Source organism: Agelaius tricolor, unplaced genomic scaffold (assembly GCF_023055355.1).
Source record: "Agelaius tricolor isolate 1412-34295 unplaced genomic scaffold, bAgeTri1.0.p SCAF_18, whole genome shotgun sequence".
Classification (NCBI taxonomy): Eukaryota; Metazoa; Chordata; class Aves; order Passeriformes; family Icteridae; genus Agelaius; species Agelaius tricolor.
Genome location: NW_027269278.1, coordinates 2689101 through 2704021, shown reverse-complemented (window position 1 = coordinate 2704021; position 14921 = coordinate 2689101). Strand labels below are relative to the sequence as shown.

The 14921-nt window shown below is 57.1% G+C and overlaps 3 protein-coding genes across 3 annotated transcripts in view; 1 reads left to right on the top strand and 2 right to left on the bottom strand.

Annotated features, from left to right (window-relative positions):
* The window catches only part of LOC139597947 (protocadherin gamma-A12-like), a 155210-nt gene that overhangs the window by 103029 nt on the left and 37260 nt on the right, over positions 1-14921 (top strand). The window lies entirely within an intron of this gene.
* LOC139597938 (uncharacterized) lies at positions 2366-3759 on the bottom strand. The gene is made up of 3 exons (XM_071443763.1): positions 3618-3759; positions 2545-3586; positions 2366-2471 (listed from the first exon to the last, which is right to left on the bottom strand). The coding sequence occupies exons 1-3, from the start codon at positions 3757-3759 to the stop codon at positions 2366-2368; spliced, it is 1290 nt and encodes a 429-aa protein (XP_071299864.1).
* Positions 4816-8249, bottom strand: LOC139597902 (uncharacterized). The gene is made up of 3 exons (XM_071443724.1): positions 8238-8249; positions 5918-8202; positions 4816-5844 (listed from the first exon to the last, which is right to left on the bottom strand). Exons 1-2 carry the CDS (start codon positions 8247-8249, stop codon positions 6880-6882), a joined length of 1335 nt encoding a protein of 444 aa, XP_071299825.1. The 3' UTR covers positions 4816-5844; positions 5918-6879.

Here is a 14921-nt window from a genome sequence, read left to right as displayed (position 1 = left end):
CCGTTCAGGAGTTTTGAATCGCATTTTAATTCGTGACACATTCTGATTCAGCTGAAGGATTTTATTTAGGAAAATTCTGTTTTCCTAATTGCTACTTGTATTAAGGAGGAAGGTGCATCTTTATTGTGTAGAATGAGATGTACATGACGGGCTTGGCTTGGAGAGTTTTCCTTCCCGACAGCTTTTTGTCAAAGCTATGTATTTGGACCTTCTGATACGTGGAACAAACCCCTTATTTTGAGGGAAGGCTGCTGTAGGAATGCTTACACAGTCAGGTTAATTTAGGATTTCAAAAAAGCTCTCTGTGGGTGGGGCCAACTTTGTATTTATTACCTGCTAAGTAGCCGAACTCTGTCCCTGACCTTAGTGCCATTATCATCTAGATGATGCCGATACTTGACTTAATGCCCAAGTATTAAGTCATCAGAGTGAGCATTGTCTATATTGAGAAAAATTGTAATGAAAAATTACGAGGTTGTGACTGAAGAAGGGGGAGTAACGCAGATTTATTAGGAGTAGTGTGTGATGTGCAGGCGCAAAATAGCAACGACCTTCCCTGCAGTGCTGGATTCGGTGACCATTGTGAACACAGTGACTGTTCACGCGTTGCTCTCCTATTCCTTAACACTATGTGTATCGCTAAAAGGCTGTTCTTTAAGCACGACTCATATAAAACCAGGAATTGGTGTGGGAGTTGGCGCTTTTGATCGTATGCAGTAAAACTCGTGATAGCCCAGACATCACATTCAGAGATAGTTTCATCCATGTTATACAAAGACATTTTCCCGGGCGGTAGGAATCGCATAATCACAGGAGGCGTGTTACTTTTGTCACGTCTTCTGGGGAGGAGGATGAAACCAGGATCAAAAGCCCAAGCTGGAATTCCGCGCTGGACGAAAAGCGCCGTGTTCTTAGCGCTCATGTCCCACCCGCACGAGCTTCTCGGTGGGCGAGGCAGGGCGGGCAGCGCTGGGCAGCGCTCGGTGCCTGCAGTGCCGGGAGGAGGCTGCGGGCGCCGCTGTTGACCGAGAGGAGCGAGAGGAAGCTCGGAGCGCTACCGGCAGCCCCGCCCGCTGCGGACCCGCTCGATCGCTCGCTCGCTCGGGGTCCGGCTCGGCGGCGGGCGGGTCTGCGAGCGTGTCCGCGGTGCGGAGCCATTCTATAGCAAGACGGAGGAGCTGGTGGCTGAAATACCGTGCAGAAGCTTGGAGCAGAGTCGGAGCCGGAGCTGTCTGGGTGGGCGGCGAGGAGCTGCAAGCGAAGGAGCGGTGCCGCGGGCGAGATGTGCGCGGCGGGGAGGCGCTGGGGCCGGCGGCAGCGAGCTCTGCTCTGGGCCGTGCTGCTGGCGGCGTGGGAGGCGGCGTGGGGGCAGCTGCGCTACTCGGTGCCCGAGGAGATGCCCAAGGGCTCGTTCGTGGGCGACGTGGCCAAGGACCTGGGGCTGCAGCTGACGGAGATCCGAGACAGCGGCGTCCAAGTGGTCTCCGAAGGTAGGACGCAGTATTTCGCTTTGCACGGGAAGACGGGACATTTAGTGACGGCCGAGAGGATCGACAGAGAGCAGCTGTGCCGGCTGGTGGAGAAATGCGTGCTGCGCTGTGAGCTGATAGTGGAGGGGGAAATGCAGGTTTACCGAATCGAAGTGGAAATCACGGACATTAACGACAACGCCCCCACCTTCAAGGAAGTTGAGCTGGAAGAGAGAATAGGTGAGACGACATCCCCGGGGTCGCGATTTCCCTTACCCGAGGCTCACGACCCGGACTCGGGCCTGAATTCGCTGCAGAGCTACGAGCTGAGCGGTGACGAGCACTTCTCGCTGGCCGTGCAGGCGGGCCCCGGCGGCGATCAGCGTCCCGAGCTGGTGCTGGCCAAGGCGCTGGACCGGGAGGAGGCGGCGTTTCACGAGCTGGTGCTGAGGGCGAGCGACGGCGGCGATCCGGCACGGACGGGCACGGCTCGGATCCGTGTGACCGTGGTGGACGCGAACGACAACGCGCCCGTGTTCAGCCAGGCGGAGTACACGGTGCGTGTGCCCGAGGACGTGCCCGTGGGCTCCACCCTTGTCACTGTCACGGCTACGGATGCCGACGAGGGGCCGAATGGTCACGTGAAATACTCGTTGAAAAAAGTGTCCGACTTGGCATCGAATATTTTCCATCTTGACACTCAGAGTGGAGCGATCACTCTGGTGAGAAGCCTGGACTTTGAGGAAGGCGACTCTTACGAACTGGAGGTGCAGGCACGGGATGGAGGAGACAATTTCGACACTGCCAAAGTAACGATCGCTGTCAGAGACATAAACGATAATGCGCCGGTGATTTCGGTGAGATCGGCACTAAGTGAGATTTCCGAGGACGCTCCGTCAGGGACGGTGGTCGCCCTGCTCCACGTGCAGGACCGGGACTCGGGGGCCAACGGCGAGGTGCGCTGTTCGCTCGAAGGGAGCGTCCCGTTCCGGCTGGACAAGTCTTTTGACGAATATTACCGTGTGGTGACAGCGAAGGAGCTGGACCGGGAGCAGGTGTCGGAGTACAACGTGACGGTGCGAGCGGCCGACGGCGGGTCGCCGGCGCTGCAGAGCAGCGCGGTGCTGGCGCTGCGGGTGCTGGACGTGAACGACAACGCGCCGGTGTTCTTGGAGGAGCGCTACAGCGCGCGGCTGGCGGAGAACAACGCGGCGGGCGCGCTGGTGCTGACGGTGCGCGCCACGGACGCGGACTGGGGGCAGAACGCGCGCGTGCGCTACCGGCTGGCGGAGGGGCGGGTGCGGGGCGCGCCGCTGTCGTCGTACGTGTCGGTGCAGGCGGAGACGGGCGCGCTGTACGCGCTGCGCTCCTTGGACTACGAGCAGCTGCGCGAGCTGCAGCTGTGCGTGCGGGCGGAGGACGGCGGCGCGCCGGCGCTGAGCAGCAACGTGTCGGTGCGGCTGCTGATCGTGGACGAGAACGACAACGCGCCGCAGGTGCTGTACCCGGCGCCGGCCGCAGCGGCGGGCTCGGGCGCTGCTGCGGCGTGGTCGGGCGTGGAGCTGGCGCCGCGCTGGGCCGAGGCCGGCGCGCTGGTGGCCAAGGTGGTGGCGGTGGACGCGGACGCGGGGCAGAACGCGTGGCTGTCCTACGAGCTGGCCAAGGCCACGGAGCCGGGGCTGTTCCGCGTGGGGCTGCACAGCGGCGAGGTGCGCACGGCGCGCTCGCCGCTGGCCCGCGACGCGGCGCGCCACGTGCTGCTGGTGCTGGTGCGGGACCACGGGCGGCCGGCGCTGTCGGCCACGGCCACGCTGAGCGTGGTGCTGGCCGAGAGCGTGGCCGAGCTGCTGGCCGAGCTGGGCAGCGCGGCCCACGAGGCGGCGGCGCCGGGCGAGCCGGCCGCCAGCCTGACGCGCTGGCTCGTGCTGGCCGTGGCCGCCGTCTCGTGCCTCTTCGTGGCCTTCCTGCTGCTGCTGCTGGCGCTGCGCCTGCGCCGCTGCCACCGCCAGCAGCTGCTGCCGCCGGACAGCGGCGCCTTGCGCGGCGTGCCCGTCTCGCACTTCGTGGGCATCGACGGCGTGCGCGCCTTCCTGCAGTCCTACTCGCACGACGTGTCGCTCACGGCCGACTCGCGCAAGAGCCACCTGCGCTTCTCGGCCGCCAGCTGCTGCGACACCCTCCCGGCCCGGCCGCCGCCCGACGAGCCCGCGCCGCTGCTCGGGGACGGGGACCCGGCCGGCGCCCTCCCCTCGGACCCCGCCCCTCCCTCGGTGAGTTTCTCGGATCGCATTCTGGCTATGACGCTTCCTCCTGGTGCTTCCCTGTCCTCTTATCCCCCTGGTGTCTCTGTCCTGAGTAGGGCAATACTCTGACATGTTAGGCATAGCGTCGGTGAGAGATGCGCTGGTGCCTCTTGCTGCGGGGTGGTGGACGTAAGAGTCGGATCTCTGTGTTATGGTTGGTGAGCTTTTTAGGAGAATTCGAGCCCCTCTCTGCTGGAGAATCTGTGATTGAGCCCTTTTGTTTTTGTGAGTGCAGGTTGTTTAATTCTGGTCGTCTCGCCAGTATTCAGTCTGCTATTGTACTGTATTGCATGGTAAAGAAGTGGAAGTTTGTTGTTGTCAGTATCAGCTGTTTTCCCGACAGCACATGTGCTTGAGGTAGCGTGAGAGAACTTTTTGTTCCCGTCTAGAAATGTTAAGTTCGCGATAGTATTTTTAGTGTTGTATGGAATCTTATGGCTTTTTTTTTCCTTTTTTCCCTGCCCCCCTGCATCATTATTTGCTCGTGGATATAGTAGCCCCTCGCCTTATATTTTTTTATTTGTATTTCCGTTTAAAACAGAGTGTGAACTACACTGTAGTATGCATTTTTAACAGCGGCATACTTCTCAAGTCTGTCTTTGGTATACTTAATTATCACTCTCCCTGTATTCCTTTTCAGTAAATAGTATTTAGGATAAATGTAAGCCGTTGTTTGAAATTGAACGTGGACCCGTGTTTGACTGCTTTGTTTTGGGTTTGTTGCATTTCTGACTTTTGAAAGGGTCTCATTGAGTGTTCCCCATCCAGTAGTTGCAGCACTGTCAACTTTTTGTAGCAGTCTCTTTTTTCCAGGAGACCCTTCCCAGGCATTTTTTGAGTTTGCTTCTGGGAATTTCTGTGGTGGAGTAAAAAGTGAGCTTCACACTCGGGAGTGAGTAGAGATGGTGGAAGAGTAGCAGAATTGCTTTTTGCTAATGTTGTTAAATCTAAATTATATATGTTAGCACTGGTTTGTCACCTTGGTGATGCATCATCACTGTTCTCCTGCAAAGATGGAGTTGAAGAACTGGATGTTCCCAGACAGAAGGTTCAGATTAGAGACCATAGGCCTCTTTTTATGCCTTCAAATTATGGGTGAATATCTAGAAATTAGAATGCATTGTTGAGATTTCTGCTGAGATGCGTTACAGGTGGCTGGGCACTGCAAAAAATGTTGAGGTATGAGATATGCTCGTGTAAGGGTTGTTTGTCTGTGCTTTTTACAGCGCCTTAAATCTTGTTTTGTGTTGTTCTCTCGTGTAGCAGAGCTCAATCTTTCCATGCTGAGAGTTTAAAATCAATGCAATGTAGGAGGAAGAGTGTTATGTACATTGTTAATGCATCACTGGTTAGAAATGTTGTTTTTTCCTTCTGTGCTCCTTAGCAGCCAGTGAGCAGAATCCAGAGTCACTGCACCTGGAGGGATTTTGTGAGAATAACGTGATTGTCCACGAGAAGCCTGTTGTGCCAAACAAAAGTAGATTTCCAAAGGATTGTTGCTGTTCTATGGGCAATTTTTGTCTATTTTACTCTTCTCCATTGTGCCTTTATCAGAGAGATGGTGCTGTAGCCGAGGGTGGAGTGACAGTAGGTCCTAATGTGCCAAAGTTCATTTACCAATGCTCATTTCTTGATCACAGTACTGCTTACAGGTTTGGACTCTTAGACATACACAGGTATTTTTATCATGAACTGTTTATTGGTTGAAGGTTTTTCCAAAAGTCAGTCATCTGTTTTTGTATTTATCACAGTTGTTGTACAACACAGAGTGTTCAATTAATGTTGAGTATTTGAAAGCAGTGTCGAATTTATTAAATACAACAAAGGGTAAGGAAGGGTGAGATTTTACTTTACTACTTTCTCAGCATTCTCTCTCTGAAGCCAGAGTGTGGCTGCTTCTTGTTGTGGAGGAAAAGCCTGTTCTCACAGCAATGTTGAGGCTGAGCAATCATTTCCTAATAACTGCTGCAGCAGAAGAAGAGATAAAAACGGAGCCTTGTAGTTTCTGTCTTTGTTTTTTTCGAGACAGTGGCAAGAGTGGCTTAAGTGGGAACTGAGTTATGACCAGGACCCTGTGAATGAGCACAGTAAGAATTAATGGAGGTTTTTGTTCAGCAATGGGAGTGCTGGTAAAACCTGCTGTACCTGTAATTTCCCAAAGCCTGGTTTGGGTAGTGCTTGGAATGGTTCAGCTGATCATAACATGCCCTGGTCTCTATAAGGTCATGAAACAAGAGCTGTTGGTTTGTGGAGAGTTTGTATTTCGTGATTTCCTTTGGTTGTTGCAGAGAGGTGGAGTCAGCACAAACAGGCACTGAGGTGGAGCAAGTGTTTTTTCACAGGTGTACTCTGAAGAATGTTCTATCATTTCTGTTTTCAGACCATCCCACGCCAGGAGCATTCAGTGTTTCATCATTTTATTGTGGCAAAAGACAGGTCAGGGTGTTTGAGCCGTGGGCAAATTGCCTTCTCTAGTTGTGGCCTTCTAAGATTAATTTTTCTGAATTTTTTTTGTTGTCTTTTTATCTCGAAGTCTCTGTCCTGGGGAAGGTAGCTGACATGTCATGTATGCCTCAGGCATCACCACAGAGGAGTATTAACCCTCATTTTTACAATTCTCAGAGTAAAAAATTCAGCACGCTGCTAACAGAAGTATCCTGGGAGCATGGATACCTTTTTCAGTCTGTCCCCATTCTTAGATCTACTTAATTAAGCCGTTCACTGATAAAAGCTTTTTGAAGAAGTGCTTTAACAGGTCATTCTTCCCAGTTCTAGGACAAGAAGATGTGGTAATCTCCATGATTTGTAAAACTGGGAACATGTAAGGATAATGCTGTAATAGAGAATAAGACTTGCCATTTCCTCCCAGTCACAGTTACTGTGAGAGGGATATAAAATAAAAGGAATATAAACAAGAATCTCCAGAAAGAAGATGTTGCTCCTGGCGCTTCTTTTATACAAGGGCTTCTCTTCCCAAGTATTTTGTTGACGTTGCTTCACAGAGATGGTAGAAATGAAATAAAAGAGCTGGGTAAAGAGAGCCCACAGCAGTAACAGAAGGGATAGGAATCTGCGAGACATTTGATGCACAGTGCACCCGCTTGTACTTACCTGTACTCACCTGTGCCCCCTTGTACGAAGTCTGCGTGATCCTCCACTCCGCCACTACACGTTCCCCAGCCAGGCTCTGCAGTTTTGCTTCCGAACAGAGCTCCTCGATTCCCCTTTCCGCGGGTATTAAAAAATTCTCCAAACTGAACTTCGACTCGCGTTTTTGGGTAGCTGATGGAGGTGAGCAGCGAACGGTGCGGCCCGGGCCGAGGCCCCGCTGAGCGCGGGCATGCGGCGGCTGCAGTGTCGCGGCGGCGCCTCCGGGTGTCGCTGTTGTCCGGCGCCGAGCGGCGCTGGAGCCGCCGCCGCCGCCGCCGCCGCAGCGTCCTGCCCCCGCAGGCTGCTCGCTCGGCCGGCGCCGGCCACAGCGGCAGCGGCACCGCCAGCAGCAGCAGCAGCGAGAGGCGGCGAGAGGCGGCGCGGCGAGCTGGGTGTGTTTGAGCGGTGTCTGTTTTGGGCGGCGAGAGCGGCTGGAAGGGAGGCAGGGCAGCGGCAGTCGGCAGGAGCGCGGCGAGCGCAGTGGGCAGAGAATGGCGGTGAGGCAGAGGCGCGGGCCGGGCGGCGGGCGAGCGCTGCTGGCCGCGCTGCTGCTGCTGCTGCTGTGCGTGTGGTGCCGGGCGGCGGGCGAGCGGCTCCGCTACGCCATCCCCGAGGAGCTGGGCAGAGGCTCGCTCGTGGGGCCGCTGGCGCGGGACCTGGGGCTCAGCGCGGACGAGCTGCCGGCGCGCAAGCTGCGGCTGAGCGAGGAGAAGCAATACTTCACGGTGAATGAGGAGAACGGGAACCTGTACGTGAACGAGAGGCTGGACCGGGAGGAGATGTGCGGCGAGTCGGCGACCTGCTCTGTCAGCTTCGAGGTGCTGGTGCACAACCCGCTGAACATTTTCCACGTGGAAGTGGATATCCAAGACGTGAACGACAACGCGCCGGGCTTTCTTAAGGAAAATATCCACTACGAAATCATTGAGTCTACACCGCCTGGTGCCCGATTTGCTGTGGGTGTTGCCGAGGACGCGGACGTGGGCAGTAACTCGCTGCAGGGCTATGAGCTGGAGGCCAACGGGTTCTTCGCAGTGGAGGTGAAGGAGAGCCAGGACGGCAGCAGGCTCGCGGAGCTGGTGCTGCGCCGTGCACTGGATCGAGAGAGCGAGCCGAGCCTGCGTCTGCTGCTGACTGCGCTGGATGGCGGAGACCCGCCCCGGACTGGCACCGCCCAGCTGTGGATCAACGTCACCGACGCCAATGACAACCCACCCATGTTCGCGCAGGACCGGTACCGCGTCAGCCTGCGCGAGAACACGCCCCCGGGAACGACGGTGCTGAATGTGACAGCCTCTGATGCCGATGCCGGCACCAATGCTCGCATCACCTACGGCTTCGGGAAAATGCCGGCCAGGGTGCTTCAGAAGTTTGTGGTGGATGCAGAGAGCGGGACGATAAGTCTGCAGGAGGGGCTGGATTTTGAGGACACGCGAGGTTACATGTTGCTGGTGGAGGCGACGGATGGAGGGGGTTTGGTGGCTCACTGCAAGGTGCAGGTGGAGGTGCTGGATGTGAATGACAACCCCCCTGAGATCACCATTCTGTCGCTCTCGAGCCCGGTGCCTGAGGACGTGCCTGCCGGCACCGTGGTGGCTCTCTTGAACGTAAAGGACCCGGATTCGGGGGAGAACGGTCAGGTGACGTGCTCGCTGTCGGGAGAAGCGCCGCTGTCGATCGTGGCGTCGTCGGGCGGCTCGTACAAGGTGGTGACATCGGGCGCGCTGGACCGCGAGCAGGCGTCGGAGCAGCGCGTGACGGTGGTGGCCCGGGACCGGGGCAGGCCGGCGCTGTGGAGCAGCAGGGAGCTGGTGCTGGAGGTGTCGGACGTGAACGACAACGCGCCGGTGTTCGAGGAGGCGGCGTACAGCGCGTACGTGGCGGAGAACAACGCGGCGGGCGCGCTGGTGCTGCGCGTGCAGGCGCGGGACGCGGACGCGGGCGCCAACGGGCGCGTGAGCTACTGGCTGGCGGGCGGCAGCGCGGGCGCGGCGGGCGCGGCGCCGCTGGTGTCGGTGGAGGCGCGGAGCGGCGCGCTGTACGCGCAGCGCTCCTTGGACTACGAGCAGTGCCGCGAGTTCACGGTGGCCGTGCGGGCGCAGGACGGCGGCTCGCCGGCGCGCAGCTCCACGGCCACGGTGCGCGTCTTCGTGCTGGACCGCAACGACAACGCGCCCAGGGTGCTCTGGCCCGCGGCGGCGGCGGCGGCGGCGGGAGAGGGTCCGGGAGGGGCGGCGGCGGCGGCGCCTTTCGAGGTGGTTCCGCGCTCGGCCGAGGCCGGCTACCTGGTGGCCAAGGTGGTGGCGGTGGACGCGGACGCGGGGCGCAACGCGTGGCTGTCCTACGAGCTGGTGCAGGCGTCGGAGCCGGCGCTGTTCCGCGTGGGGCTGCACAGCGGCGAGGTGCGCACGGCGCGCGCCGTGGGCGAGCGGGACGCGGCCAAGCAGCGGCTGGTGGCCGTGGTGAAGGACCACGGGCAGCCGGCGCTGTCGGCCACGGCCACGCTGCACGTGGTGCTGGCCGAGAGCTTGCAGGAGGCGCTGCCGGAGCTGAGCGATAGAGACGCTGTATCTCTCCTGACGTCGGATCTGAACCTCATTCTTGTTGTGTCGCTCTCCGTCGTGTCCTTATTATTCTTTTCCACGGTCATTTTTGTTTTTTTCTTTAAATGTCGACAGTCGAGGAGCCCTCCCATTTTTATAACTTCTGATAGGGAACTGTATTCCACCTTGGGCTCAAAAGCACCGTACAACTACTGCAGCAGCACGCTGCCCTTGCCCTATTCCTACGAGGTGTGTTTAGCCTCCGAGTCGGGGCAGAAGGACTTCACGTTCCTGAGACCAGGGGCGGCAGCCTTGTCTGCCGATCTCCTGTCCGCTGGTCCCGGCTCAGGCACTCATTCTGGGAAGGACCCTCCTGCCCCTGGGAGCTCGGCACAGGTGAGCTTCTGTCCTACGCTCCCTCTCAATGAGTTTTTGTGAATCTTTTTTCCCTCTGTTCTGCTGTGGGTGATCAGCGGGGAACCGACAGATCTGAACGTGCCGGGACCCTGCTCACTAGCTCAGGGACCTGGGGGTGTGAGTGAGGGGGGGTGTACTTCAGGTCTTGACTCATCCTTTTGACCTGCCAAGTCTTATCCGCAAATTGCCCATTTTCTCTAAGGAGCGACGCAAATGTTGTCAGTATTTCTGTCTGTCCTGGAGAACGACAGACAGCTTCGAGTTTCACCGAACTGGAGTGGTGAGGTGGACTCGGGGTGGAGCAGGAACAAAAGTGTAGCAGAGACTGAAGCTGAGACAACCCTTTCGCCTGGGTCTAGTGACCACTAATTGTCTCAGCCACATTTGGGCTCTTTCATGTGATAATGATGTGTGATCTATCCCGGAGTGTTTACCCAGTGGGGCAGCTACGCTGGAGTTCTCTCCTTTTCTGTCAAGCTCGGTTCTTTAGCGCTCTGAACCCCTTTAACAGAACGTGTTGTGTACACCCGTAACTCAACTTTTCCCCTCCATCTGTAGAGTCGGAGCTGGTGCTTCAGTGTAGCTCCAAGACTGGCATCGAGCAGAAGGAGCTTTTTGTTGCCCGCTGCCATCGGCTTCCCTGGAGTGGAGTCAAGGAAAATGCCGAGCGGTTCAGGGAGGGATTTGGCCTGAACCAGTCCCCGGAGGAATTCCTGGTGCAGGGGAAGGCGTCTTCCCCCTTTGCTGTTGTACTTTTTCACTTCTCTCCTTCAAAATGGCGCTTTCAGGTGCTCTGAAGCGTTGTCTGCAATATTCAGGCTTCCCATCAAGGTGGAGGAGATGTAATGTCTGCAGATTAATTGAAATACAGTAGATGGAAATGTTCTGTCTTTCATGCCTTTCCTAAAATCTCTTTTCTACTCATCTCTTCACTGCTTGGCCATCCCACTGCTGCTGGGATTAAACGGAGAAGGTTCTCTGGTACGGGTGGTGTGTGCACTCATACATAGGGAGGGAAATTGCTCCAGAATGTGGTCCCCACGCTGAGAAATCGTGTGTAGGAAAAACCTAAAATGGGCAGTGATTGGAAAAATGATTCACAACTTACAGTGGTTGGGAAAAAGATTCAGAGTTTATTTCAGAGAAAAAAGTTGCTGAAGACTATTTCAAGATTTGGGTCAAAGAGAGTTGTGGATTTTCTTGGTTTTAGATTATATGTAAGAAACAAAGACAATTGGGATTTGGTTTTCTATGAGAAAAGAAGTGCTTTGGGAACGTTAGATGATTCACATTGGATTTTATTTGCGTGAAAACCTATCACATGTGAACGCTATGTGAACTTTTATCACATTCTGAGGTCAGGTGATAAGAATGATAAACATTGCTGATAAACTTTATCTTTTGACAACGATTAATCAGGAGAAAAGGAAATAGCTGAGCATGTAGATAGGACAGATTGTGCCGACTCTTTCGATACTGCCGACTCTTCATGTAAGCGCCGAACTGCTGCGTCTCTGGGTGGATCCCCTGTGCTCACGGCCGCTTTTGGGATTGTGCGGGGCGAGGACACGCAGGCAGAGCTGAGATCCCTCTCGCTCTGTCGAATGTCGCTGTCAGCGCTGGTGCAGGTGGCTTGCAGCCCCTACGCGCTCAGCCCCCACAATTAGCGGGGTAACAAAAAACCCGCTGCAAGTTTCCGAGCCACTTCTGCAAGGCTTTGGGAGCCTCCATAAGCGAATGAACGCGGGGCTGGTTTCCAGTCCGGTTTTTGCCTTATCAGTGTCGTTTGTGGGATGACACTTGGGCGCTGTGTCACAGCTGGGTTTTCACAGGGTGCCTGACGCTCCCTTATCAAGCATCCTCGTCCGTTTTCATTACCCCGTGAGAGCTGAGCGGTTCTGCGGGTGACAGATGACGAATGCCGGAATTCCGGTTATTTTATCCTTATGTGTGCGTAAAAATTGGGAAAAGTCGGAAAAGCCCACGTAGCACGAGTTGTTGATGACAGCAACAACAGCCCTAAGGCAGGTTTTTGACCAGGCACTGCCGGCGCTGTGAGCTGCCAGGCTGCTGCTGCTGCGCGGGAACGGGACCCGCACCGCAGGTCACACAGCGTGATTGCCCTGAGTCTGGCTGGTGCAAAAAAATACCGGGGAGCAACCTGGGAGATTGCGAGAGTAGGAGGGCATATTAAACCGAGATTTCTGCGGTTTGTCGGGGAAGACGCCTGCTGGGATAGCGGTGGCAGTGAGGATCCCGCAGGAGGGGTGATGCTCCTGAAAATCCAGCGGCGGGAGCCGCCCTGCGGCGAGGCTCGGTGTTGCGGCCGGAGGAGCTGCTCATAAACACGGCAGCACGAAATCACTGTCGCTTTGCCGGCCACGCCGCTTTGGTGGCATACTGAGCAGCGACGTCCCGACGCCTCGAAAGGGGCTTCCTCCCTGGAAGGGGCTGGCCAGGCATTTGGGTGGGAGGACCGGCATTTGGGTGGGAAGGTCCTGAGAAAAACTGGGAGCTGGCGCGTCGTGCCCGTGCTGGCTCTCCCTGGCACCCTGCGTACCCGGGAGAACCCTCCTCACTCATCCTCCCGCCCTCTCCACCTCCCTTTCTTACTCCTAATGCCTCATTCCAGGGAGGTGTTCCCGGGACGCACACACCCCAAACACCCCACGTGTCCGTATCGCCCTTTTTGGCGTCACTCTGCCGACTTGTACAGCTTCTTGCCCACACACGCAGTCCCCGTGCCCCATCTACCCTGCCTCTGCCAGCGCTCCCCCCGCCTGGCTGTTTCCGTAGGGGATTTCTCGCAGGGCTGTGCCCTCCCTTCAGCTCCTGCCCGCTCCTGTCCCAGGGCCGGGGTCGCCGCGCTCGCTCCGGCGGCGCTCGGGGCGGCTCGGGCGCGCCGCGCTCTGTGCAGTTATTGGCCGGGACTCTGTGTGCCGCTGTCGGCCAATGATGGAGCGGGGGGGAACTGGCGGCCCGGCCCCGCTCCGAGCCGGGATGAGGCGCAGACGGTCTCAGAGAGACTCTGCGAGTGAGTCACCGCCGAGCCCGCCGAGCAATGCCCGGCTCCCCGCCGCCGCTTCCCGGGGCCGCTGGGCAGCGGCATGAGGCGGCGAGCTGAGAGTTTCTAGCCGGGGCGGGGGGCGAAGCGGAGAGCGCGGCCGTCCTGTGCGATGAACGGCGTTGCTGTGAGAAGCCGCGGGGTGACGACGGGGCAGGTACTGAGCCTCTTGCTTTTGTTCGGCGCTTCCGACTGGGTTTCCGCCGCGATTCGCTATGCGATCCCCGAGGAGGCGCGGAGAGGCTCCGCGGTGGGGAACGTGGTAGCCGACCTGGCGCTGGACCTCGGGCGGCTGCCGGGGCGCCGATTGCGGGTGGTGTCCGGCGGCAACAAGAAGTACTTCGGGGTGGATCTGACGAGCGGGGCGCTGCTGGTGAACGAGAGGATAGATCGGGAGGAGCTTTGCGGCGCGCTCTCTCCCTGCTCCCTCAGCTTTGAGATCGTGGTGGAAAACCCGCTCGAGCTGTACAGCGGCACCGTAGAGATCCAGGACATCAATGACAACGACCCGGTTTTTCCCAGCAGCCAGGCGAGGCTGGAAATCAGTGAGTCGGTGGCTGCCGGAGCGCGCTTCCCGCTAGAGAGCGCGCAAGATCCCGATGTGGGAATTAACTCTTTGCAGACCTACCAGCTCAGCGCCAACCCGAACTTTGCGCTCGACGTGCAGACGAGGGTGGATGGCAGCAAGTATGCGGAACTGGTGTTAGAGAAGGAGCTGGACAGGGAGGAGCAAAGGGAGCTGAATTTGGTCTTGACTGCGCTGGATGGAGGCACCCCGCCACGCTCGGCCCACGTGCAGATCCACATTGACGTTGTAGATGCCAACGATAATGCCCCCGTCTTCAACCAGTCCACCTATAAGGCGAGTGTGAGGGAGAACACGCCCAGCGGTACCCTGGTCGCCAGGATCAGTGCGTACGACCTGGATGATGGGGCCAATGGAGACATCATCTACTCCTTCAGCAGCCACACCCCCGCCAAGGTACGAGAACTCTTTGCTCTGGACTCAGCCACAGGGGAGTTGAGGGTCAAGGGACAGCTGGACTATGAGGAAACAAAGTTGTACGAGATTTACTTACAGGCTAAAGACAAGGGAGCCGTTCCTGGTGTGGCTCATTGCAAAGTGCTGGTGGAAGTCGTGGATGTGAATGACAATGCTCCAGAGGTGACAGTGACTTCTGTCTACAGCCCTGTGCCTGAAGATGCAGCCCCAGGGACGGTCGTAGCTCTGCTGAGTGTAACAGACTTGGACTCCCATGACAATGGCCTGGTGAACTGTTTTATTTCCCCTGGGATCCCGTTCATGCTCAGCTCCTCCCTTAAAAATTACTACACATTGAAAACAGAAGGAGCTCTGGATCGGGAAAAGGCAGCAGAGTATAACATCACTATCACAGCCAAGGATTCAGGCTCACCACCCTTGTCTGCAGTAAAACACATCCTGGTGCAGGTGTCAGATGTCAATGACAATGCTCCCAGGTCGTCCCAGGACTCCTATGATGTCTATGTTCCTGAGAACAACATGCCTGGCATCCCCATCCTTAATGTGAGTGCCACGGATCCGGACCTCGGGCACAATGCCCACCTCTCCTATACCCTTTTGGGTGACACCACTTTTGGCCATCTCTTCTCCATCAACCGGGATAATGGCACCCTCTACCTGCTCACCTCCCTGGACCATGAGGACCAGGTGGAGTTCAACATGATGGTGCAGGTCCAGGATGGTGGCTTTTCGCCTCTGGCCACTAATGTCTCAGTCAGTGTGTTTGTCACTGACCTCAATGACAATGCCCCAACGGTGCTGTACCCTCAACCCAACACCACCGCCACCTACACCGATGTGGTGGCACCAGGCACTCCCGCCGGCCACATGGTCACCAAGGTGGTGGCGGTGGATGCGGATGCAGGGTACAATGCCTGGATCTCCTATACCCTGCTGCAGGCCACTGACCCCAGCCTCTTCTCGGTTGGGCTG